The following is a 26,794-nucleotide window of genomic DNA, read 5'->3' on the forward strand; positions in this document are numbered from 1 at the left end:
CCACCTTTTCTAATCCCAATTATTATTGAAATGCATGAATTTGTTAAAACTCAGAAATCTGGTGCAGTGTCTACACCTGCCAACTACAAAGAAGCATGAAGCCTGTCATGAAGTCAAGCTTCCTGTTCAAAGCCTTTACGTGCTTCCTCCAGGACACTGATATCGTTAGCAGATGTAGTTCAGAGGAAAGAAAAGAATTCCTACAAGGTCAGTAGATCTGTAACACAGTCTGGATTTCTTTAGAATGGAAAAATTACTTTTCAGAGACACAGAGCTCAGAGAAAACTACAAAAGTGGGTTGTCCATACCAAAATAATCTAGATGGATAAACTGCACCAAAGGCAAGAGGAGAAAATATTGACACAGTACTGTGCAATATTTAACTTCTACAACTTCAGCTACACCAACACAAGGGAGGAAGTGGCCTTTCTTTACTCCCCCACCCTCTTTTACTGACCCAGTGTTTGGATTCAACCAGGAAGCTCCATCACTGACAAAGGTGTTCAGGTAAGGCAGGACCTGCTCCTGTCGAGCCACAGTGCTGACATTTCTCTACATCATGTGCTGGTTTTCCTAAACTTCCTCCTTCAGTTCTGAAAACAAGTCTTCACCTGAAAAGAAAAAAAAAAAAGATGAGAGAGAAAAGAAGGAATGATTATAACTATATGGTCCACATGGGTCAGCATATTTACTGTTATGTTTTGGCACAAGTCACTTTAGAACATTGAATGATACCAAAACAGTAATTAAATAATGGCTAAATTGCTCACTCTTATACAGAATAGCATCATACAAACACTCTGCATTTTGGCTGCATTCCTAAAATTTTCCACCAGATTTCACTTGAACATTGCTCACTGGGCAACAATGCTGAGTACATACCTGTTGAGATTCTGAGAGATTCAGATTGATGAAAGCCATCCGAGTCTTCCAGTCTGCCATTTTTACAGCTTCGCAGACTAAAAAGACAAAACTAGTTTAAGTATCTCTGCTGGAGCAGGTGGTTTGTTGCTGAGGCTTCGAAGCATCTGATTAAACCATCCTGTTTTGCAGCATCAACAACCACACTGATGTCAGGCTCAGTGAGAGTTGAATACATGATAACCAGTCATGTGTTCATAAACTGCATTAGGATGTATCTGTTCCACTTCACCCACTGAACCCAGGAGAGTAGGCACTGGAAAATCTCTTCTCCTGACCAGAGTCTGTGGCCATAGAGCAGCTCTTGATGTGGGTGTGTGCCTTCCTTGTGAGGTGCTGTGGAGAGAAAGAAAGAAATTGACAAAAAAAAAAGTAGGCTTTAAAAAAAAAAACAACCCTCCTAAAAACCCATGTGAATATAGACTGCTCAAAAAAATAAAAGGTAACACAAAAAGATGAGACCCCAGATGTGAATTATTAAAATATTCTTTTTACAAACGCACATTCAACTCTCAGCAATCAGCATCAAAGAATCCTCCTGCAGACAAACAGCCCCAAACTGAACATGTATGCAGAATCTCATCTATTAATAACAGGGCAGCTTATTGTGCACATCCACCAGTAAATGAAGCTTCTAACTTCACTTCAGCAATCATTTAACAGCCAGGGCCTACCTCCGTGTCTGGATCCATATCTGCTGACTTTATTCCTCTGCATCATTGATGACATGCTCCATGTAGAGATTCTTCCATAGATGGATTTTTGTTGGCAAATTTCTGCAACTTCAGAAACAAATGAAAAGCTGCTCATAAGGTGAGACTGGACCTGAATACTTGTGTGACGCCTTCTCCAAAATAGCGACTCTCCAAGAACTTAAATGTTTGGCAACAAAAGAAAACTAAGGGAAATAAATCTCAAGCAAAGCACACAAAAGAACCAAAAACTCAGCAATCCCAAAATACAAAGCCACACATCAATCCTCTCTGCTCCAACTGACACTGCATGAACAGGTGCCTAAAATAAGCAATCAATACTGCCCAAATCACGTGACCCACCATAAACTATCACAAAATACTTTCAATACAAACCTCTTAAACATAACCATCAGAAACCACACAGTTAACAACAGCATGAAATCTGTATATTAAGTTCAGACAGACCTCTTACAATCATGATCTACAATATTTGATGGGAATGTTGAAAAGTGAATTTTTATGAAATCTTGCTGCCATGTTCTTCTTCTTTGGGTTTGGCAGGCTAGATGCATCAGTGGTGTGTTACTGCCATCTACTGTTCATTATTACCCAAGTCAGTCATCTTCTGATTAAACAGGCTGGTCTCGAGCTAGAAGCACAAAGTCAGCTTTAGATCCCCACATTGTCTTATATATACTAGCACTGTGTAGATATTGTAACTGTCTTTATTTTAGTGCAGCAGTGCAGGTTCAGAAGTGTGTGCATGTTGAACACAGTTTCTCCAGCTGATCCAAGCTCTCTGAAACTACAACAGGCAACAGAAACTACAATAACCACTTTTTATAACGGAGGTGTGCAGCAGAGCATCTTTGAATGCACATCAACAAGATGCAGCAGAAGACCACACCAAGTACCACTCCTGTCAGCTAAACACAGGAAGCTGAAGCTACAGTTCACACAGACTCACCAAAGTTGAACAACAGAAGATTGAACAAATGTTTTCTGGTGTGACGAGCAGTGGCAGAGCAGTGGGGGTGGCTTACTGGGCTTAAGCCCGGGTGGTTTTTTCAGAAGCCCAGGGTCTTTTGGAGTGTAATTTTTTCATAGTTAGATGCCTGGCTGACAACTGTATAAAACAAAACTAGCACATAGTGCACACTGTGGGAATTTACGACTGTTCGTAAATCCCCCCTAATATTGGTATGATCCTAGCTCAGGCACTAAGCACTGAGCGAGGGGGCGGGGGGAGCTGCTGCCTGCGAGTGCGCTGTTGGAGAAGCTCAGCCAGGCAGACAGAGGAGAACTGAAGTTTGACCAGGTACCAAAGCAAATCATTCGTACTGTACAAATAATGTAAATATGATGGTTAATCATGAAAGATTGATATCAAACTGATCACTTGACTCATATTACATTACTTGCTTTTCAAGTGAATCAACAAATGGCGAAATGAAAAGCCGAACAACAACAATGCTGTTTCTTTAGAGAGTCTTAGCTTACATGTGTGTTTATTTCATATTTTCAGTTGTTACCCTCCACGACTAAATAAATCAGTTTCAGTAATGTACTGATATACAAGAATGGACATAAGGGGCTTCTTTCAAAGAAAAAACTCATTTTATATATTATGCTTTGTATGTTGTTCAGTATATAGGAGGAATTTCAATACACAGCAGTATATTCACAGTTTAAACCAGATATTTACATACACTTTATGGAAAACACAAGAATTTATTTTTTACTGTACAACATCAATTTAGAGTAAACTTGTTTTGTTTTGGATAAATAAATATTGAAATATCTTTTGAATTAGTTAAATGTCAGAATAAAGAGAGACAGAGCTGTCTATTTTTTATCACTTTCATCAAATTTAGGAGTACATATACACTAAGTTTATTGTTAATTAATAAGAAAACTCCAGACGATTCCATTCTGAGCTGAAGAAGCTTCTGATTGGTTAGTAGAGTCCATGTGAGTAAACTGGTGGCACACCTGTGGGTGCATATAAGGCAAAACACAGAGCCTGTTTCTTTGAAATGGGAAAATCAAGAGATGTCAACCAAAACACCTGGAAAAGAATTGAGGCTCAGTTTTGAATACAATTTGGTGCCATTTACAATTAAGAAATACAGATAGTTTCTCTCTTTACTTTTAAAGTTAACAAATATTTTTTTTATATTTATCAATCTAAAAAAAATAAACATTGTCTGATTTGATGTTACAATTAAAAAAGTGTTTGTGTTTTTATCTGAAGAGTGTGTAAATATCTGGTTTCAACTGTATATTTGATGTTGGTGGTGTTTGGCTTGATTGTCAGCACAAAGAGGGAGAGAGAGGAGCAGAGAGGGAGAGAGAGGGAGAGAGGAACAGAGAGGGAGAGAGAGGAACAGAGAGGGAGAGAGAGGGAGAGAGGAACACAGAGGGAGAGAGAGGAACAGAGAGGGAGAGAGAGGAACAGAGAGGGCGAGAGAGGAACAGAGAGGGGGAGAGAGGAACAGAGAGAGAGAGAGAGAGGAATAGAGAGGGAGAGAGAGGAACAGAGAGAGAGAGACAGGAACAGAGAGGGGGAGAGAGGAACAGAGAGAGAGAGGAACAGAGAGGGGGAGAGAGGAACAGAGAGAGAGAGACAGGAAAAGAGAGGAAAAGAGAGGAACAGAGAGAGAGAGAGAGAGAGAGAGAGGAACAGAGAGGGAGAGAGGAACAGAGAGAGAGAGACAGGAACAGAGAGGGGGAGAGAGGAACAGAGAGGGAGAGAGAGGAACAGAGAGAGAGAGAGAGACAGGAAAAGAGAGGAACAGAGAGAGAGAGACAGGAACAGAGAGGGGGAGAGAGGAACAGAGAGAGAGAGACAGGAAAAGAGAGGAACAGAGAGAGAGAGAGAGAGGAACAGAGAGAGAGAGACAGGAACAGAGAGGGAGAGAGAGGAACAGAGAGAGAGAGACAGGAAAAGAGAGGAACAGGGAGAGAGAGACAGGAACAGAGAGAGAGAGAGAGGAACAGAGAGAGAGAGAGAGGAACAGAGAAGGAGAGAGAGGAACAGAGAGGGAGAGAGAGGAACAGAGAGGGAGAGAGACAGGAACAGAGAGAGAGAGACAGGAAAAGAGAGGAACAGAGAGAGAGAGAGAGAGAGAGAGGAACAGAGAGGGAGAGAGAGGAACAGAGAGAGAGAGAGAGACAGGAAAAGAGAGGAACAGAGAGAGAGAGAGAGAGGAACAGAGAGAGAGAGACAGGAACAGAGAGAGAGAGACAGGAACAGAGAGAGAGAGACAGGAACAGAGAGAGAGAGAGAGGAACAGAGAGGGGGAGAGAGGAACAGAGAGAGAGAGAGAGGAACAGAGAGGGAGAGAGAGGAACAGAGAGAGAGAGACAGGAACAGAGAGGGGGAGAGAGGAACAGAGAGAGAGAGACAGGAAAAGAGAGGAACAGAGAGAGAGAGAGAGGAACAGAGAGAGAGAGACAGGAACAGAGAGGGAGAGAGAGGAACAGAGAGGGAGAGAGAGGAACAGAGAGAGAGAGACAGGAACAGAGAGAGAGAGACAGGAACAGAGAGAGAGAGAGAGAGGAACAGAGAGAGAGAGACAGGAACAGAGAGAGAGAGACAGGAACAGAGAGAGGGAGAGAGAGGAACAGAGAGAGAGAGACAGGAACAGAGAGGGAGAGAGAGGAACAGAGAGGGAGAGAGAGGAACAGAGAGAGAGAGAGAGGAACAGAGAGAGAGATAGACAGGAAAAGAGAGGGGGAGAGAAGAACAGAGAGAGAGAGAGAGGAACAGAGAGGGGGAGAGAGGAACAGAGAGAGAGAGACAGGAACAGAGAGGGAGAGAGAGGAACAGAGAGGGAGAGAGAGGAACAGAGAAAGAGAGACAGGAACAGAGAGGGAGAGAGAGGAACAGAGAGGGAGAGAGAGGAACAGAGAAAGAGAGACAGGAACAGAGAGGGAGAGAGAGGAACAGAGAGGAACAGAGAGAGAGAGAGAGGAACAGAGAGGGAGAGAGAGGAACAGAGAGAGAGAGAGAGGAACAGAAAAAGAGAGGAACAGAGAGAGAGAGACAGGAACAGAGAGAGAGAGAGAGGGGAACAGAGAGGGAGAGAGAGGAACAGAGAGAGAGAGAGAGGAACAGAAAAAGAGAGGAACAGAGAGAGAGAGAGCGGAACAGAGAGAGAGAGACAGGAACAGAGAGAGAGAGAGAGGAACAGAGAGGGAGAGAGAGGAACAGAGAGAGAGAGACAGGAACAGAGAGGGAGAGAGAGGAACAGAGAGGGAGAGAGAGGAACAGAGAAAGAGAGACAGGAACAGAGAGGGAGAGAGAGGAACAGAGAGGGAGAGAGAGGAACAGAGAGAGAGAGAGAGGAACAGAAAAAGAGAGGAAAAGAGAGAGAGAGACAGGAACAGAGAGAGAGAGAGAGGAACAGAGAGGGAGAGACAGGAACAGAGAGGGAGAGAGAGGAACAGAGAGAGAGAGAGAGAGACAGGAACAGAGAGGGGGAGAGAGGAACAGAGAGAGAGAGACAGGAACAGAGAGGGAGAGAGAGGAACAGAGAGAGAGAGAGACAGGAACAGAGAGGGGGAGAGAGGAACAGAGAGAGAGAGAGAGGAACAGAGAGAGAGAGAGAGGAACAGAGAGAGAGATAGACAGGAAAAGAGAGGGGGAGAGAAGAACAGAGAGAGAGAGAGAGGAACAGAGAGGGGGAGAGAGGGAGATGGAGAATGAGGACAGAACAGAGGGAACAAGAGCAGGTGAGACACACGTTAGTCAAATGGTTGTTTACCAAAGTATCACCGTATCATAGGTCCTCATGCATCTCGTACCTAGTATTTCTTTTTAGGTTTGTTATTTTTCAAATTCTATATTTATTAAGTTATGCAGGCTTGTTTGTACAACAAGGATAAATAATTATATAAACTTTTCTCAATCTAAATAGTGTACTTTGGTAGAATTAAAAAAATAAGTGTAGTGCAGGTCTATGATAATTTTTAGTTCTAGTATCACCTAGTTCTGGTTCTGGTTCTGTCTTGGTTAAGTCCTAAGTAGTCCTGATTTTGAACTGTTGTAGTCCTGTTTTAATTCCAGATCAGTTCTGGGTCTGGTTGAATTGGGGTTTAGTCCCTGTGTCTTGATACAGCCCTGACTTTGTTCTGCCTTGCTGCTTAATTAAAAAAAACTAGTTTAAGGTGTCCTGTATATGTGATATATATTTTTCCCTATATGAAGTCATTCTTTTTTGAACAAAACTCAATTAATTAATATTTCAGTCATTTCTACATGTAGACATGTATTTCAGTCTGTGACAGAAGGTTTGGAGACATGTAGAAAGTTCAGTTTTGAATGGGTGAAACTAATATTTTATTCACAGTTTCTCAAACACAGGGCAGAAAATATTCTTCATGTACATTATTTTTTTACAAATATTGGAAGATACAACAAACTGAAACAAAACACATTTTCATGAATTCATCTCTTAATGTTTTTGGATAGCCTAAAATGTATTTTCAATAGCTAGAGTTTACTTATTCAAATACTCGTTAAATAAAATGATTAAAAATAAAGGGCCTAAAATTCACCAGGTTCTTTTAATTTACTAAAAGAGATCAAATCTGAGACTCTTATGTTGAGCTACATGAAGACAAGAAGATCAAAATGTAATTCAAAGAATGCAGAATTACATAATTTGTAATTAAAGGACCATTAGCTGCTGGCAAGACTCTCCACTTGCTCCTTTCCAAACTGTTATTGTGAAGCCCAGAGTTGTTGCGTTCTACATTCATACTAGCAACAGGGTTGAATTCATACTGGTTGTTGCCTGGTGGCATTGACCAGTCAAACATCTGGGGCGAGGAGGGGAAGGTCCATTGAGGTCCAGCTGCAAAATGGTCCACAGCATGATGATAATTTGCACCATTTGTGATTAAGTTTACCTCCAGGTGCTGGGTGTACTGCTGCCTGAGTGGGGGCTTTCCCTCTCCCTGAAACTGAATCACAGACAGGTGGACTGTCAGTAAAACGAGGATACTTCTAGAATTCTTGTTTTAAATTATTTACATTACATTTCAATCAATTCCCCAGATAATGACAGAATCAGAAACAGTGCTTTTTAAAACAAGCAGATACTTACATGAAGTGGGATGCCCTGATTCACATGCTGAGGATGTGAACTCCTCCTAAACTTATTCCATCTGTTTTGAAACCAAGTTTTTACCTAAAGGTGGAAGAAAACAGAAAATATTTCATGAGTACAATGGACCCAAAATTCAATTTCTTATGTTCTATTGAGTTGAAAAACACTCACCTATCTGTAGGTCAGTCCTGTCATCTCAGCCAGCTGTTTCATCTCTCTTGGCTCATAGTAACGTTTCGCATTAAAGTGATGGACAAGAATATTCAACGGTCTCTCTGTGAACACCACCCGGGCCTTTCCTTTAGGTTTCTCTGGAGCAGTGCTGGGATGGTGCAGAGTGGCAGTGATGTTGCCATCCTGGCTTCTTGGGACAGCAAAATCTTGTTTCTCTTCTGAGACAGAGCTGGAAACTGCCTCAGAGGTATCAGCAGTTTTGTTGCTCATCTCCATTTGTAGAGCAGTCTCTGCCCATGTAGCGAGTTCTTCCAAGGGAAGACTCCCTTCAGGGCCGCTGCCTGATCTCCACGAGTCTGTGAGGACAGAAAGAAAGAGGCCAAGTAAGCACAAGTCTATATGGTCCACATGGGTTAGTTACTGATATGTGTTGGCACAACCGACTTCGTTACAGAAATAATAAAAAGTGGTAAATTGATGAGACTTAAATTGTTACGTCCAGATGAACAGAATGAACCCTTTGGGATTTACTTTCCTCATGACTGAGCAAGCATCACGACAATGAGTCACACAAACTTGGGACAAAAAATGGTCGGATATTTGTACATTCCTTAAAACCAAAAAGGATTTAAAGTGGACTCCCAGTTCAGCTGTGGAGGGAGAAATGGTGACTTCTACCCTCAGGACTTACAACACAGAGTAAAGTCAGGCTGTTTCTACCAACTGGCATCATTTACATTTGTTTAAAATGCTGTTTCTCAGGTCTGTTCTGACAGCTCCACTCAGGCTCTGCTGGCCACCACCGTGCTCCTGCTGCAAGGCGCCTGGTTGCTGGTACGCTTCCCAGTCATGATCATCGGTGGCATTGTGAGCAAGAACCTGGCAACCTCCAGCCACCATGCACCATCGTAACATCCCCTGACAGATCCCAACACAGCCCTGATACAAACATACATTTCCATCAGCAGCATCCTACACTTTAAATGAGCTGACTTCAGGTGTTCAGTAAGGGGAAGATTTAATAACATTGCACGTTTCATTTCAAGACTTCAGTTTTATAGGGCAGAGAGTAGAAAACGTGACAATAAAATATTTTTTGGAGCTTTACTACCAAATAATCAACATCAGACGTGTGAACAATTAAAAGTAAACCCAACATTTAGAGTCTAAGGAAGATAATCACAGAGGCAGAAACTTTCCACTGTATTCAAAGGAGCTTGCAAGGAGCTTGCACTGTATCATCTCAGGTTTCTTAAAACTAAGTATTCAAAGTCTGAGGTAGGGTTGTTATTTGAGGTATTCCTTGGAAAATCTTTGAGGTCCATTTGAAAGCTCCGGATTCTTTAGATTGACTGTCTTATACTCTGATTGTGAATATAGAGGATTGTAGCTCAAGTTAACATGGAAAGATAGAGGTCTAAAGTCTCTAAAACATTTGGATGTTCAGTCTCTGACAGAAGGTTTGGAGACACGTAGAAAGTTTTGAATTGGTGAAACTAATATTTTATTCACAGTTTCTCAAACACAAGGCAGATAATATTCTTCATGTACATTTTTTTTTTTTTTTACAAATATTGGAACAACAAAATTAAACAAAACACAATTTCATGAATTCATCTCTTCATGTTATATCCAAAACTCGGATGATGTTCTCTTTCGTGACTTTTTAAACTACATCAATGTCAAAGACTTGATATGTTACATTAGACCTTACTACAAGCTTGCTGAACATAAGGATTCCTTTCATGTCTTGTTCTGATCAAGTTCTAAATGTTATGTGTCAAATATTTATGTGTTACTTTTGTTAGAGTTTTATAAATAGACTATAGACTTTATAAATTATGTGTAGAGTTCTGAGGTCAACCAAGTCTTTACATTTAGGTGTATTTAATAAAAAGGCTAAAAAGTGGATTTGGTGGTTCCTTTGAAGTGGTTTTATTTATGATCCTAAGTCTGTTATTTATCATCAGTTTATTACAAAATTTGTACGTCTTCCAAATAGTATAAGAGTTTTGTTTTGCTCAGATTCAGTGTTAATTGACTATAGAAAAAGTCTTCAATTTCTTAAATTGATTTTCTAGTTCATTCAGAAGTTGTTCCAAGTTACTTCCACAATAACTTTGTATCATCTGCAAACAATATGATTTCTGTGTCTTTGCAGTTACTTCAAATTAAGACATGTCAACACAAACACCTTTACCCTCACTTATCTCTCATGGCCCTGGTGCCAACTTTCTGCATTAACTTGATAATTAATCAGAGGTAGCAGGGTGTGATACAGGAACTCTAAAAGACACATTAGCGTATGTTTAGTGGTCACTGGGTGAACTAGGTGTGTCTCTAATTCTGAATAAGCCAGAGGGGGCCAGATGCATATGTCTCTGGATTTATGATGGACGTTCGTGTGGCTCATTAGCCTTGCTTTTGTTTTACAATGTAGAGGTGAAACTACCATTTGCTACCTTATAAACTCAGTAATGTTCTCTACATGATCACAAAGATCTAAATTAGAGGTGTAAGTCATTGTTTGTATGTAATATTGGTATAATTTGGCTTATTTTAAAACATTTTATACATATCAGGTTTCAATACTCACTGAAATAATGCAGATTTCATGCAAAACTTATTTAAAACTGAGCTGTGATACATTTGGAATTACAAGCTGTGTACAGATTTTCTAATAATAGAAAGTAAATTAATCATCGGTGCAAAGATCAACTTGGTTGCTTGTCTGAAACAACCAGAGCAGGAAGTTAAATCAAAATCATCTAACACAGATCTAGTTGACATGAAAGCAGAAGAAGCAAAACTGTTCTCAACTCACCAGTGAGAAATATCCATAAAAAATCATGATATACACAGTTTGTCCTACTGAAAGCGTTTTAGGTCCAGATGAACAGAATCAACATTTTGGGATTTCCTTACCTGGATGATTGAGCATGCATCAAGGTATTTACAGAAGCCACAGATTCTATTGAATTTTTATATTTCTAAAATCAATGGGTTTTAAGATAAAGGGCCTAATGTTCACCCCATACCTACCATTTACTAAAAGTACAGAAAACAGAACAGACTCCTGATATCCTGTCAGCTCAGTCATTGATACTAGCTACTATTTACAATATCTGTGATATTGAACATTAACTGTTGTAAGGCTCTCCACCTTGGCTGATGTGTGAAGGAGAAAGCACACACCCACCTGTGATGAGAAACCAAACATGAGATTTCATTACACTTTTTAACACCAAATATGTTGGAGACTCAATAAAAATGACGAATGGAGAAAGTATTTTGTTTTAGCAAAGTCTTCATTTATTGGAAGAAAAATAATTACAGATTCATGTTGACTTTACAACAGTTACACCATATAAAAAGGGGACTTTATCAATCACTGACACAAGCCTTAATCTACCCCACCAACTATGACCAAGCTTATTTTTCCTTGTTTTGTAAAAGTGTAAATGATGAAGAAGTTCACTGAGTTTTATCAAACCTGCCTCTGCGTTAACTTTTAAATAACTTTACATTAAAATGAAATCATAAAAAAAATAAAATTTGCATCCAGTATATCAGAAATGCCTATCTTAAGGCTTCAGAATGATAGTTGAGAAATGAAAGAGATGTAACAGTAGCTACAGCCATCTTTAGCTGTTAGCAAGGCTCTCCGCTTTCTCTATAAAAACTGTGAAGTCCGGGGTTGTTTATATTCCATGCAGTGCTTAAGACACCAGTGTTGCAATCATAATGTCCGTTGCCTGGTGGGATCGACCAGCCAAACATCTGGGGTGAGTTGTGGAGGGTCAATTGAGGTCCAGAGACAACATTGCCCACAGCATCAGGATAGTGGGCCTGATTATTTGCACCCTTTCTCATGAAGCTGATGTCCAGTTGTTCGCCGAGTGAGGACACTCCCTGAAACTGAATCACAGAGAGATGCACAGTCAGTAAAACCACAATACAGAGTTCATGTTTTAAATGATAAACAATACACTTCATCTAATTAAATGAATTCCCCAGATAGTGACTGAATTAAAAACAGTTCTGTTTAATAATTGGAGATACTTACATGAAGCAGGACGCCCTGATTGAGATGCTGAGAATCTGGAATCCTCCTAAACTTTCTTCTTCGGTTTTGAAACCAAGTCTTCACCTAAAGATGGAGGAAAACGGGAGATATTCAAAGAGTACAATAGACTGAAAATTCAAAACGAATTTAGTTCCTTATGTTCTAGTAACCTTGACAAACACTTACCTGTTTGTAGGTCAGTCCTGTCAGCTCTGCCAACTCTGTCATCTCTTGTGGTTCAGGGTAAATTTTCTGATTAAAGTGATGGGCAAGAGTTTTTAACTGGCTGTCTGAGAACAGCCCCCGGGTCCTTCCTTTGAGCACATTGGCCTTTTCTTCCTTCACACACGTAGTACGTGTGACAGTGTTGCTGCCCTCCTGGTTTCTTGGGGCAGCAAAAACCAGTTCCTCCTCTGTGACAGAGCTGGAAACAGCTTCAGCAGTCTCAGACATGTTGTTGCTCATCTCCTTAGCGAGAGCTGCCTCAGCCCATGCTGCAAGTTCTTCCAAGGGAAGACTCCCTTGCAGGCTGCTTCCAGAAATCCACAAGTCTGTGAGGACAGAAAGACAGAGGCTAAGTAAGCACAAATATATATGGTCCACATGGGTCTACTGATATGTTTTGGCACAGTTGGGTTTTAAACAGAAAATAATACAAAAGGGATCAACTGATGAGCCTTAATCAATTTCCCACACACACAATTTCACTTGATTTTACTTGCTGAATTATTAAAATGTGCCAATTATAAAGTTTAAAAAGGGACTCAAAGCCCAGATGGTCCTGAAGTGGACTCTCTGTTCAGCTGTGGAGGGAGAAATGGTGACTTCTGCAATCAGGACTTACAAAACAGAGTGAAAGGGTATTTTTGCTCAAAGATGTCTTCGAGGTTAGCCAACTCTGTTCATATTAGCTCACTAGACAACAATGCTGAGTACATACCTGGAGAAAAGTGCATCCCATAATCTTCCATCTTTGAAATCCCAGTGATTGAAACGGGAAAGCTGGAGAAAGTATCTCTGCTGAAAGAGCTCCAAACCAAGCAGGAAGGTGAATTAAGACTTAAGAGCAATTCTCCTGGGCTTTTAAGGACGTTTGTGGGTGTGGGCAGGAATGTGGGGTGTTGAGCTTCATCTTTTGTGAGTCTCTTTACAACCAGTCAGGCTGTTTCTACCAACTGGTATCATTTACATTTGTAAAGGTCTGAAAAACTAGTACAGTACAGTTAGAAAGCAAATGAGCTTTACCAAATCCTTTCAGCTCACACTTTATAAAATATGAAACACTTAATGCACTTAATACACTTAATTAAATAAACACATCTTTACTCATGTGTTTGAAATACATGATGGACTATATAATGTGAAAAATTCTCATTTTGTAAAGAAAACCAAACCTGTTGAGTTGCTGACTGAGAGCTGCAGCTGGTGTAAATCATGATTTTATGGATATTTCTCACTGGTGAGTTGAGAACAGTTTAGCTTGTTCTGCTTTCATGTCAACTAGATCTGTGTTAGATGATTTTTATTTAACCTCCTGCTCTGGTTGTTTCAGACAAGAAACCAAGTTGATCTTTGCACCGATGTTTAATTTACTTTCTATTATCAGAAAATTTGTACACATAGCTTGTAATTCCAAATGTATCAGAGCAAATACAGCTGCTCTTTAAATATATTTTGCATGAAATCTGCATTATTTCAGTGAGTATTGAAACCTGATATGTATAAAATGTTTTAAAATAAGCCAAATTATACCAATATTACATACAAACAATGACTTACACCTCTAATTTAGATCTTTGTGATCATGTAGAGAACATTACTGAGTTTATAAGGTAGCAAATGGTAGTTTCACCTCTACATTGTAAAACAAAAGCAAGGCTAATGAGCCACACGAACGTCCATCATAAACCACATAGACACATGCATCTGGCCCCCTCTGGCTTATTCAGAATTAGAGACACACCTAGTTCACCCAGTGACCACTAAACATACGCTAATGTGTCTTTTAGAGTTCCTGTATCACACCCTGCTACCTCTGATTAATTATCAAGTCAATGCAGACAGTTGGCACCAGGGCCATGAGAGATAAGTGAGGGTAAAGGTGTTTGTGTTGACATGTCTTAATTTGAAGTAACTGCAAAGACACAGAAGTCATATTGTTTGCAGATGATACAAAGTTATTGTTGAAGTAACTTCTGAATGAACTAGAAAATCAATTTAAGAAATTGAAGACTTTTTCTATAGTCAATTAACACTGAATCTGAGCAAAACAAAACTCATACTATTTGGAAGACGTACAAATTTTGTCATTAATAAACTGATGATAAATAACAGACTTAGGATCATAAATAAAACCACTTCAAAGGAACCACCAAATCCACTTTTTAGCCTTTTTATTAAATACACCTAAATGTAAAGATTTGGTTGACCTCAGAACTCTACACATAATTTATAAAGTAACACAAATCTTTGACACATAACATTTAGAACTTGATCAGAACAAGACCTGAAAGGAATCCTTTTGTTCAGCAAGCTTGTAGTAAGGTCTAATGTAACATATCAAACTTTGACGTTGATGAATTGATGTAGTTTAAAAAGTCATGAAAGAGAACATCAGAGTTTTGGATATAACATTAAGAGATGAATTCATGAAATTGTGTTTTGTTTAATTTTGTTGTTCCAATATTTGTAAAAAAAAATAAATAAAAATAATGTACATGAAGAATATTATCTGCCTTGTGTTTCAGAAACTGAATAAAATATTAGTTTCACCAATTCAAAACTTTCTACGTGTCTCCAAACCTTCTGTCAAAGACTGAACATCCAAATGTTCAGTCTCTGAACATTTGTACTAGCAAGCTAGTAGAACTGGGCCTTTCAGAAGTTGTCCATTCAGAGACACTCCCTGAAATGAAGCACCACAATCAAAGACACCTCGCAACTTCTTCTGTGGGTGATGCACCCCATGATGTGGAATGTACCACAATCCTCCATCACAGTGATCAAATTCTTCAGCAGGCACCTTCTCTGCATACCCTTTAGAAATGATTTCAGTCATAAAACTGGTGTAATCGACATGAAATGAACCATCCCTAATAAACTTCCGTTTAAGGCTCATAGCTCGCTGTTCTACAGCCTTCCTATTATTTGGCATTTTTACCCGATTGCACCTAAAAGGTAAACCAACGGTGTAATGACCATCAACCAACTTAAAAGAGTCCATCACTGACTTCATAAACTGCTGATCTTCTCTAGACAAAGCAAACTGCTCATCCCGAATACATTCTGGAAAATCAGCCTTCATTTGACGTTCCCACAGCTCATCCAATCTTGCCACGGAAATGCTTGTCAGTCTTACAATCCTCTGAGAGGACCATTCACCATCCAACCCAGCATAGTTTTTACTGCATAGGGACCTCCATCCTGACTTCTAACAACATCCCATGGCTCTAAAGCCTTGGGCACATTGGTCCCGATCAACAGGTCTACCCCGGAATTAATCTCCAGTATCTTAATATGGCGCAAATGTGGCCATCTATCGAGATCTTCCTGTCGGGGAATTGATGAACAGGAATGCTTTTCTGAGTAAATAAGTCAGGCAAGTCACAGTAGTGATCTAAATCCAAACCAGCTACTTCCAAATCTGAAACAACATAACTACTGACCATTTTCTCCTGACCCATTGTCCGCAAAAGAATGCCAGTTTTCCTTCCTGAAAGATTCAGCCTATTCATGAGCCCTTGAGTACAAAATGAAGCTGAACTCCCAGGATCTAGAAAAGCATAGGTTATCAGTGACTGATTACCTTTCTTGGACTTCACTCTAACTGGTATTACGGATAGAGCACTATTTTGCTCACCGCCCTAGTAACACCACTGCTTTGCACTGCACATGAAGGACCTTCATCTGGTGGTTCTCCCCCTCCTTTAGTTTGCACTGAAAAACTTTCCTTCTGCTTGGAGTGGATATGAAAGAGTGTGGGGTGTTTCTGTTTACAGACTTTACACAAGAGACGTTTCCTACAGTCCTTGCTTCTGTGCCCAATGTGCAGACAACCAAAACACACCATTCTCTTTCAAAAAAGATAATCTTTCACAGTGCAACTTTCTTTCAAATGAAGGACACAAATCCAACATATGCCCTGCTCCACAAAACAAGCAAACCTTGGTCACAACTGAACCACTCTCTCGCCTCGACACTGGCTCAATCTTCCCTTCCACCTTGGCCACTGTAGTAGCAAAACTACTCCACTTAGCCTTAGGGTAAAACTGAGACTTACCATTCCTCACCTCTTTTCTGATGACTGTTGGAGGATCCTGTATATCTCCAAACAATGGGTCACTTGCGATCTTAACTTGCCTTTCAACAAACTCAACAACATCGCAAAAAGCACTTTACGTTGAAACCTCTCCTGCAGATCGCAGACAACATTCCTCCACTTATCCCTGAGCTTATAAGGCAACTTTTTTATAACTGCTTGCATATTAGCAGAGACATCCAACTCATGCAAGGACTCAACGTCTCCCATTGCATTACAACATTGCCTTAATAAAAACCCATATTCCTGCAAAGCCTTCACATCATCAGATTTTATAGTTGGCCATTTACTGACCCTTTCAATGTAGGCAGCAGCAATTCTCAGCGAATTGCCAAAGTTCTCTTGGAGCAAAGATTTAGCTTTAGCATATCCACACTCAACAGGCATATACTGACAGCTTTTGACCATTTCTCTTGGATGGCCTCTAGTATATTGCTCGAGAAAATACAAACAATCCTTAGCACTGTGAGCTTGACTCTCCATGTGCTCAAAAGCTCTCATAAATGTTTGATATTGCAAAGGATCACCATCAAATAACTTAATGTCACGCCCTGGTAGCAAAAACAGAGACTGCTGCTCAGCCAATGAAGTTGTAATTTCATTTTGTTTCTTCAAAACTGTGACTAGATGACCATGACCCTCACTACCTTGCGCTGTATGTGTAAGAGGTTTTGATTGTGCGTGAGACTGCGACATCATCTGAGTAGTTGAAACTGCACCTGGAAATACTTGATATAACTTAGTCTCTGACTGTTCCAACGAAACGACCTTAGGCTAAGAAATATTTTTAACCTTGGGCCTCACATCCAATACATGCGCTTGATGATCACTTGCATCAACACCCTGATATGGTCCTTCTGGTAACAGGTTTGAACGTCGGAGTATTAGGATTTAAAACGCCTAAACTCCCCTGTTCTTGCTCTAAATACAAATTCATTCCATCAGATTTACCATTAACAGCACTTGAGACTCGGGACATTTCAGAAGCTTTTAAAACATTCACCTTTGCTGCTGAGGCTGCTATTTCAGTTTCTAAGTCAAGCAGCTCCTTTCTTTTCTTAAGCTGTTTCTTGTTCTTCCAAATCATGCCTTCCTTTCAACAACCTCTGTCGAACAAGTAGGGCAGCCATGTCAGCCTCTGCCGTTATGCGTGCTGACAAGGCAGATAAAACCATTGAGCTATTGAGTGATGATTTACTTTTCCTACAACTTTTGTTTCCAACATTAGAGATGCTATCACTTGGATTAACATCATCTATCACAGCACCTTTACCAACATTCCCGGTGTGTCTAGAAGCACCCGAACCATTTCCAGCAGGTAATACATCAGAAGACTCAACACCAGGTGGATTTAAATGTGGCAAATCAAGCTCAGACACCTGATTTTTATTCTGAGGGTTTCCCTTTGCATCATGAAGCCATTTCTTTATCTCTTCCATAAACTCAGTATTATGTGCTTGCACACTTATAAACCAAGCAGTGTGTTTTTCTTGCTCTTCTTGAGGAAGCAAAGGAAGCAAGGTTTCATGCAGACGAGTTGCCTCATTAAGTAACACAGACAAATTCTCTAACTGAGCCTGAACAGTGGAAACATTATCTTCAGATTGCTTTAATTCTTTAATAACCTTTATGACCTTTTTAATTTTATTAATCTTAGTGTGACGTTCTGTTTGCAGCCTTTCAAGCTGATTCTCCAAAGCCTTAGCAGTCGGTTTTCTTTCCATCCACATCACCACATTGTATTAATTGGTGTGTCTCCATTTTTCTTCAAAACATTACAAAATCCAAATGCTGAACTACACCTATGCCACACAGCTTCATTCCAACACATCAACTTGATGACATTCCCTTCAATAAACCTTAGACACACACCATTAACAGGAGCAATATGCCCCACTATCTGCCTATTAAACCTAACTAACTCAACCTAGTCTTCCGTACATACTAGCGGTGGGTATTTATGTACCTCCATACCGTCAGCTGTGAGGAAGACAAACTGTCTTAAACACAAACTGCGGCGGTACTCCCAAGCCAATGGCTTCAGCTGCCTGATGCACAATAACTAGAAAGCAAATCAGTACAACGCCTAGTGCAGCTGTACTGCTGAAACCTAACAGGGGAATAGGACTCCTGACAGAAATCTATTTTGTGTAGCCAAAGGCTTAATCTAAAAGCTGCGTGGACAAAGGCAACAGCAAACTATAAAACTCTCATCAATAAAACTCATCTATATATAAATAATCCAATAAAACCTACAAACCTTTTCTGTTGACAATTTGTTGCGGCTCCTCCAACCTATGGCCGCGGCAGGCTAAACATGAGGACACAGATGACGCGCAACAATAAACGCATAAAATACACTTCTGTACCATTTGCTCCTTTTATTCCACATGCAACTGTCCAATATATAAATCAGCACATGGGATTAACTATTAAACAAATGCACAGATTGCACAAACAAATAACTGCAACTCACCAATAACTGCACTAATTACAATGCCAATTTACAATTTGGCCTATGGCATCAATTAGTGCACAAATATACAAAATACATCAAAATCATTCAAGATGCGCTCAACAGAAAGTTTTGCCTCATGCTCACCCTACCTTTCTGCTCATCAACATCAGGTGCCGTGAACAGGTGAGTGCAACCACATTTATCATCTACTACACCCATGAGACACGCCCCACACCCGTGCACCAATACAATGAGTCCATTTAAACCAACCCACTTAGTCAAAAAGGAACAACTCATATGGCTCCTACAATGTGTATACTGAATATTATCTGTCTTGAAAAGCTGTAAATAAAATGCGAGTCCCACACCTTAAAAATTGAACATTGTACATGTCTCCAAACCTTCTGTCAGAGACTTAACATTTGTTTGTACCATCAGATTTTCATATACTTAAATTTAAAAGTGTATTCCTCTCCCGCAATTAACTCCTGCTTCATCTGCGATTGTTATGAGAAAAATTCTCCTATCTGACCCGCAATGAATCCTGGGATAGGGTGGGCCACGAAGGATATATCCGACCCATCTTTCACATCTGGGGGGAAAAAAGGACGCATTTGTCACCACATTTGGAGGACTCTTCAAATTTGGACAACCTTCGTCACGTCACTGTGACATAATTGCCTACAAATGCCACCTTCAAAGCATGCTACCCATGAATTTGGACAAAGCCACGGACTGCAGGTTTTACCTCCACCTGACAATTAAAGCACTCTGCTCCACTGAACACAAGGTTGGGGAGCAAAGACTCACCTCTGTGCTGTTGCTTCAGTTGTGAGGGTGGAGTGTAGATTGAGTTTTACTTGCACTTTGAGCTCCAGCCATTGGTCATCTTTAGGACAACAGAGCAGTAAGTTGTGACAGACTGACATACCTGTGTGCACCACAGAAAAAATGAATGTTGATATCCTGATTGTTGCTCTGATATGTATTGTTAATCAGCACCTCAGCCTGACTGGTGGGCCTGTTTGTGCTTAACCCAACTTGTTTTTTTGTTTTCTTTAATCTGCTTTGATTGCAATGTTGGTTAAAGTTAGCACCTAGTTTTCTTTAGATCTCCGTTTTCTCAGGATTAATAAATGGGTATGGTGAAAAATTTTCCCCTGTGGCTTTGCTTTGTCTGTCCTGACTTAGCCGGGCATTTCACTATTCCACCCAGCATATATATTTCTGGTGTGGGCTTTTCCACCAGACACTGCTTCCACGGCTGATGCTGTTTGTTAGCACCTCATAAGGAGAAGCATGTCCTCACCTCACCAAAAGTGCTCTATGACCACCAAGGAAGTGAATTGGAACAGGTACATCCTTTTGCAGTTTGTGAATACATCACTGATTATCATGCCTATGTCTTCCACTCACACTGAGCTGACATCAGCATGGTTGGTTATGTTGCAAAACATTATAGTTTAAACAGAAGCTCTGCAGCCTCTGCAACAAACTACCTGCTCCAGCAGAAATACTTAAACCAGTTTTGCCTTTTAGTCTTAGAATTCTGGCAGCAGCCTTAAAGGGAGTCGTCCCCTGGTAGACCTCACTACATGGGCTGAGAATGCTCTTGATAAGGTGATTTACCATGACCCATCGAAAATGAAAGAGGTGGTAAAGATGGCAGTACTATTCAAACAGTGTTTTTATTTTTATGTTTCTAGAATACAAGCAAGAGCCAGCCCCCACTCAAAGAAATTCTACAACCAGCGCATGATAGAGGCAAACTTGAGGAGGAAAAAGGGTGGACTAATTAGAGGAATTGTGTAGTAATAACAATAATGTATACTTTATTGATCCCCGTAGGCCAATTACTCACCCAGTGAATTATGGGGCAACCACTTTACCTACTGAGCTATCCCTGCCCCAGATGACACAATCACACATGCACGTCTGTTTTGAAGTCAGACATGCATGAATCACCAATGATTTTTCTTCCAAAAAAATGAGGACTTTGGTAGAATGAAATACTGCTTCATGTGTCTATGTGAAAATCTATAATATATTTTAATAAAGTGTTAAAAAGTTCATTATTCTTTCTGATTTTCTCCAGACGCCAGAAACACTCCATGTACATGGACAACAGTGACACCTACTGGTCCAACATTATATAACAAGTGTGTGTGGTCAAAGTCGCAGCAATGTCCTCACTGCACACACACACACAAAATCAAAGCTACACTTGAACAATTAGCATTCACATTCTCATATTGAACAGGCAAAATAAAATAATAATTTTTTTTTTAATTTTTTAAAAGAGTGGAGCTGCCAGCCAGGACAGAAAGAAAGAAAACCAGAGAGGAGGTTCATGGATGTAGTGAAGGAGGACATGCAGAGGTTTTGTGTGACAGATGATTAACCATTGAATTCAAAAGATTCCAGAAACACTTCATGTACATACTCAACAGTCCAGCCTAGTGGTCAAACATTAAACAAGAAGTGTGTGTAGTTGAAGTCACCGCAACAACAGATCATCTTCGTCCTCATGGCATGAAAACTCAGTGGGCAGATAAAATGAGGAAAAGAACAGGAAAAAAGTCAATGCTTCACTTAGTTCACTCTAACTGTTTCTCATCACACATGAACTGGATCAGGGCATCATCCCATCGGCCTTCACTTCAGCTCCAGCAGGTGAAGGTCGATGTACTGCAGGATGGAACTGAAGTGCAACTCTTGAACGTAGACCCAATATGTGATTAAAACTATGACATCATATTTAAGCTTTAAATTTTCAGTTTGTCAAGCGTCACTGAGCACTTCAAATCTACCTTTAAATCTGTAACATAACAGCTGGACCTCAGCTTGCAACACTGTGTGACAAACGACACAAAAGCATTGTCAGCTCAGACATCAGCAAACGCACAACCTTTGATGAGGATGAGAACATTACTGTGTTTATAAGGTAGCAAATGGTAGCTTTCACCTTCTTTGAAATGCACCTCTACATTGTAAAAGTCTCTGACACTAAAACACCCACATAAGTCAATGTAAACAATAGCAAGGCTAACGATCCACACCAACGCTCGTCATAAACTTGTAAGTAACTTGTGGAGTTCAGCAAGGATCTGTTTTGGGAAGTTATTTTTACTTTACATAAATGATATTTGTACAGCCAGTGATACTTTAAAATATGTGATGTTTGCTGATGATACAAACTTATTTTGCTCTGGAAAAGACATAAAGAAATTACTGAAAACAGTGGAAACGGAACTCATGAAGTTAAATAGATGGTTTGTATTTAATAAACTATCACTGAATGAAAGTAAAACGAAATTTATGTTATTTGGAGGTAGTAAAAGTAAAATTAAAGTAAAATTGAATTTAAATAATGTTGAAATTGAAAGAGTATATGAGACAAAATTTTAGGAGTAATTATTGATGATAAACTTTGTTGGAAGCCCCGCATAGAACATGTGAAATGGAAATTATCCAAGTCAATTTCTATTCTTTATAAAACCAGAGATTTTTTGAATAAGAACTGCCTTTATTTATTGTATACTTCCCTTTGTTTGCCTTATATGACCTACTGTGCAGAAATTTGGGGGAACACATACAAAACATATTTGGATTCAATATTTAAATTGCAAAAAAGAGCTATTAGAATAATAAATAAAGTTGGATATAGGGAGTCCACCAACCAGTGTTTTGTAGGATCATCTATGTTAAAATTCATGGACATTATATATTCTAAAACTTTAGAAATGATATATCGTGTGATTAAAAAGAATGTTCCAATTTGTATTCTAAGTATGTTTCAACTAAGAGATGGAAAATATGATTTGAGGGGGTCTTATAAGTTTGAAATGCCTAAAGTGAGAACCAATGTTAAGTATAGATGTGTGTCAGTTTTGGGAGTGAAATTATGGAATGGACTTAATGATGAACTGAAGATGTGTTTTTCTTTTTCATTCTTTAGGAAGATTTTAAAAACTAGTAATATACAAGGTTATAGAAATTTGGTTTGTTAAAAATTTTTTGTGTTGATTTAATTTCTTGATTTATCATTGATTTCTTTTCAAACTGTTATACAACTTATTTATCAATGCTATTTATTTTCTTGGTTAAGGATTTGATTATTTCTATGGGGGTAAGGGATAGGATAAGTATAAGCCATAAGGCTTCAGCCTATTCCTTTTTCAGTTACTGTTTGAGTACTTTTATGTAAAATTATAATCTGTTGTTGTTGTTGTTGACTGAAATAAAAATAAATAAATAAACCCCACAGACACATGCACTCTGGCTCATTCAGAATAAGAGACGCACCCAGTTCAGCCAGTGACCAAGTACTTCCAAACACACAGAAGTCATATTGTTTGCAGATGACACAAAGTTTAACTAGAAACAGAGAATGAATTTAAGAAAGTGATGACTTTTTCTATAATTGATGAACACTGAATCTGAGCAAACAAAACTCATACTGTTCAGGAGTCTGATGATAAATAACATAAAAGTAAAATAAATTATCTGAAAAAAAAAAACTTATTCCCGTGATAATGCATCACAAACTATCGTGGTCATCCCACATTACAAATATATCGATGACCTATAAAACACACACCCATTTTGTGCAACAAAGAGTAATAAGGAATTGAGGATCATAAATAAAACCACTTCAACAGAACCACCAAATCCACTTTTTAGCATTTTTATTAAATACTCTTACATTTAAAGACTTGGTTACCTCAGAACTCTACACATAATTTAGAAAGCAACAAACAAATATTTGTCCCACAACATTTCTGTTGAAGTGGTTTTATTTATGATCCTAAGTCTGTTATTTATCATCAGTTTATCAATGATATAATTTGTACATCTTCCAAATAGTATGAGTTTTGTTTTGCTCATGTCCAGTGTTAGTTCATTATAGAAAAACCAAGCCCTAAATTTATTTTCTAGTTCATTCAGAAGTTGTTCCAAGTTACTTCCACAATAACTTTGTGTCATCTGCAAACAATATGACTTCTGTGTCTTTAAAATTACTTCAAATTAAGACATGTCAACACAAACACCTTTACCCTCATTTATCTCTCATGGCCCTGGTGCCATCTGTCTGCATTGACTTGATAATTAATCAGAGGTAGCAGGGTGTGATACAGGAACTCTAAAAGACACATTAGCGTATGTTTAGTGGTCACTGGCTGAACTGGGTGCGTCTCTAATTCTGAATGAGCCAGAGGGGGCCAGATGCATGTGTCTGTGGGTTTATGACGAGCGTTGATGTGGATCGTTAGCCTTGCTTTTGTTGACATTGACTTATGTGGGTGTTTTAGTGTCAGAGACTTTTACAATGTAGAGGTGCATTTCAAAGAAGGTGAAAGCTACCATTTGCTATCCTATAAACTCCAAATGTTCTCCACATGATCAAAAATATCTAAATTAGAGGTGTAATTCATTATTTGTGTGTAATATTGGTATGATTTGGCTTATTTTAAAACATTTTGAACATCAGGTTTCAATACTCACTGAAATAATACAGAACGTATGCAAAAATATATTTAAAGAGCAGCTGTATTTGCTCTGATACATTTGAAATTATAAACTATGTGCACAAATCTTCTGATAATAGAAAGTAAATTAAACATCGGTGCAAAGATCAAACTGGTTGCTTGTCTGAAACAACCAGAGCAGGAAGTTAAATCAAAATCATCTAACACAGATCTAGTTGACATGAAAGCAGAACAAGCTAAACTGTTCTCAACTCACCAGTGAGAAATATCCATAAAATCATGATTTACACCAGCTGCAGCTCTCAGTCAGCAACTCAACAGGTTTGGTTTTCTTTACAAAATGAGAATTTTTCACATTATATAGTCCATCATGTATTTCAAACACATGAGTAAAGATGGGTTTATTTAATTGATTTAAGTGTATTAAGTGCATTAAGTGTTTCATATTTTATAAAGTGTGAGCTGAAAGGATTTGGTAAAGCTCATTTGTACAGCTGCTTTCTAACTGTACTTTCTTTTTTCAGACCTGAGAAACAGCATTTTAAAGAAATGTAAATGATGCTAGTTGGTAGAAACAGCCTGACTGGTTGTAAAGAGACTCACAAAAGATGAAGCGCAACACCCCACATTCCTGCCCACACCCACAAACGTCCTTAAAAGCCCAGGAGAATTGCTCTTAAGTCTTAATTCACCTTCCTGCTTGGTTTGGAGCTCTTTCAGCAGAGATACTTTCTCCAGCTTTCCTGCTTTAATCACTGGGATTTTAAAGATGGAAGATTATGGGATGCACTTTTCTCCAGGTATGTACTCAGCATTGTTGTCTAGTGAGCTAATATGAACAGAGTTGGCTAACCTCGAAGACATCTTTGAGCAAAAATACCCTTTCACTCTGTTTTGTAAGTCCTGATTGCAGAAGTCACCATTTCTCCCTCCACAGCTGAACAGAGTCCACTTCAGGACCATCTGGGCTTTGAGTCCCTTTTTAAACTTTCTAATTGGCAACATCTGGTGGCACATTTTAATAATTCAGCAAGTAAAATCAAGTGAAATTGTGTGTGTGGAAAATTGATTAAGGCTCATCAGTTGATCCCTTTTGTATTATTTTCTGTTAAAGAACTCAACTGTGCCAAAACATATCAGTAGCCACGGTGACCCATGTGGACCATATATATTTGTGCTTACTTAGCCTCTGTCTTTCTATCCTCACAGACTTGTGGATTTCTGGCAGCAGCCTGCAAGGGAGTCTTCCCTTGGAAGAACTTGCAGCATGGGCTGAGGCAGCTCTCGCTAAGGAGATGAGCAACAACATGTCTGAGACTGCTGAAGCTGTTTCCAGCTCCGTCACGGAGGAGGGACTGGTTTTTGGTGCCCCAAGAAACCAGGAGGGCAGCAACACCGTCACGCGTACTACGTGTGTGAAGGAAGAAAAGGCCAATGTGCTCAAAGGAAGGACCCGGGGGCTGTTCTCAGACAGCCAGTTAAAAACTCTTGTCCATCACTTTAATCAGAAACATTACCCTGAACCACAAGAGATGACAGAGTTGGCAGAGCTGACAGGACTGACCTACAAACAGGTGAGTGTTTGTCAAGGTTACTAGAACATAAGGAACTAAATTCGTTTTGAATTTTCGGTCTATTGTACTCATTAAATTTATTCCGTTTTCCTCCATCTTTAGGTGAAGACTTGGTTTCAAAACCGAAGAAGAAAGTTTAGGAGGAGTCCAGATTCTCAACATCTCAATCAGGGCGTCCCACTTCATGTAAGTATCTCCAATTATTAAACAGAACTGTTTTTAATTCAGTCACTATCTGGGGAATTCATTTAATTAGATGAAGTGTATTGTTTATAATTTAAAACAAGAACTCTGTATTGTGGTTTTACTGACTGTGCATCTGTCTGTGATTCAGTTTCAGGGAGTGTCCTCACTCGGCGAACAACTGGACATCAGCTTCATGAGAAAGGGTGCAAATAATCAGGCCCACTATCCCGATGCTGTGGGCAATGTTGTCTCTGGACCTCAATTGACCCTCCACAACTCACCCCAGATGTTTGGCATGTCGATCCCACCAGGCAACGGACATTATGATTGCAACACTGGTGTCTTAAGCACTGCATGGAATATGAACAACCCCGGACTTCACAGTTTTTATAGAGAAAGCGGAGAGCCTTGCTAACAGCTAAAGATGGCTGTAGCTACTGTTACATCTCTTTCATTTCTCAACTATCATTCTGAAGCCTTAAGATAGGCATTTCTGATATACTGGATGCAAATTTTATTTTTTTATGATTTCATTTTAATGTAAAGTTATTTAAAAGTTAACGCAGAGGCAGGTTTGATAAAACTCATTTACACTTTTACAAAACAAGGAAAAATAAGCTTGGTCATAGTTGGTGGGGTGGATTAAGGCTTGTGTCAGTGATTGATAAAGTCCACTTTTTATATGGTGTAACTGTTGTAAAGTCAACATGAATCTAATGATTTTTCTTCCAATAAATGAGGACTTTGCTAAAATGAAATACTTTCTCCATGCGTCATCTTTATTGAGTCTCAAACAT

The 26,794-nt window shown here is 39.3% G+C and overlaps 2 protein-coding genes across 2 annotated transcripts; one reads left to right on the top strand and one right to left on the bottom strand.

Moving 5' to 3' along the window:
• Positions 1–11,557: 11,557 nt before the first annotated feature.
• LOC148101420 (homeobox protein Dlx4b-like) lies at positions 11,558–12,943 on the bottom strand. Its single transcript, XM_087845614.1, has 4 exons — positions 12,913–12,943; positions 12,159–12,523; positions 11,973–12,056; positions 11,558–11,824 (listed from the first exon to the last, which is right to left on the bottom strand). The coding sequence occupies exons 1-4, from the start codon at positions 12,941–12,943 to the stop codon at positions 11,558–11,560; spliced, it is 747 nt and encodes a 248-aa protein (XP_087701740.1).
• Positions 12,944–25,006: 12,063 nt separating this feature from the next.
• On the top strand, positions 25,007–26,412 carry LOC148101421 (uncharacterized). The gene is made up of 4 exons (XM_087845615.1): positions 25,007–25,037; positions 25,447–25,811; positions 25,914–25,997; positions 26,146–26,412. Exons 1-4 carry the CDS (start codon positions 25,007–25,009, stop codon positions 26,410–26,412), a joined length of 747 nt encoding a protein of 248 aa, XP_087701741.1.
• Positions 26,413–26,794: the final 382 nt, after the last annotated feature.

The sequence above is a fragment of the Neolamprologus brichardi genome, chromosome 9, assembly GCF_056152115.1.
Source record: "Neolamprologus brichardi isolate AB-2024 chromosome 9, ASM5615211v1, whole genome shotgun sequence".
Lineage (NCBI taxonomy): Eukaryota > Metazoa > Chordata > Actinopteri > Cichliformes > Cichlidae > Neolamprologus > Neolamprologus brichardi.

What these genes read in the sequence shown, in the direction of transcription:
- LOC148101420 (XM_087845614.1), bottom strand. Translation starts at nt 12,943, where the DNA reads ATGGAAGATTATGGGATGCACTTTTCTCCAG. An exon ending in CAGGACTGACCTACAAACAG is followed by an intron (nt 12,057 to 12,158) that starts GTAAGTGTTTGT and finishes CTCCATCTTTAG; the next exon opens with GTGAAGACTTGGTTTCAAAA. An exon ending in ATCAGGGCGTCCTGCTTCAT is followed by an intron (nt 11,825 to 11,972) that starts GTAAGTATCTCC and finishes TCTGTGATTCAG; the next exon opens with TTTCAGGGAGTGTCCTCACT.
- LOC148101421 (XM_087845615.1), top strand. Translation starts at nt 25,007, where the DNA reads ATGGAAGATTATGGGATGCACTTTTCTCCAG. An exon ending in TGGGATGCACTTTTCTCCAG is followed by an intron (nt 25,038 to 25,446) that starts GTATGTACTCAG and finishes CTATCCTCACAG; the next exon opens with ACTTGTGGATTTCTGGCAGC. An exon ending in ATCAGGGCGTCCCACTTCAT is followed by an intron (nt 25,998 to 26,145) that starts GTAAGTATCTCC and finishes TCTGTGATTCAG; the next exon opens with TTTCAGGGAGTGTCCTCACT.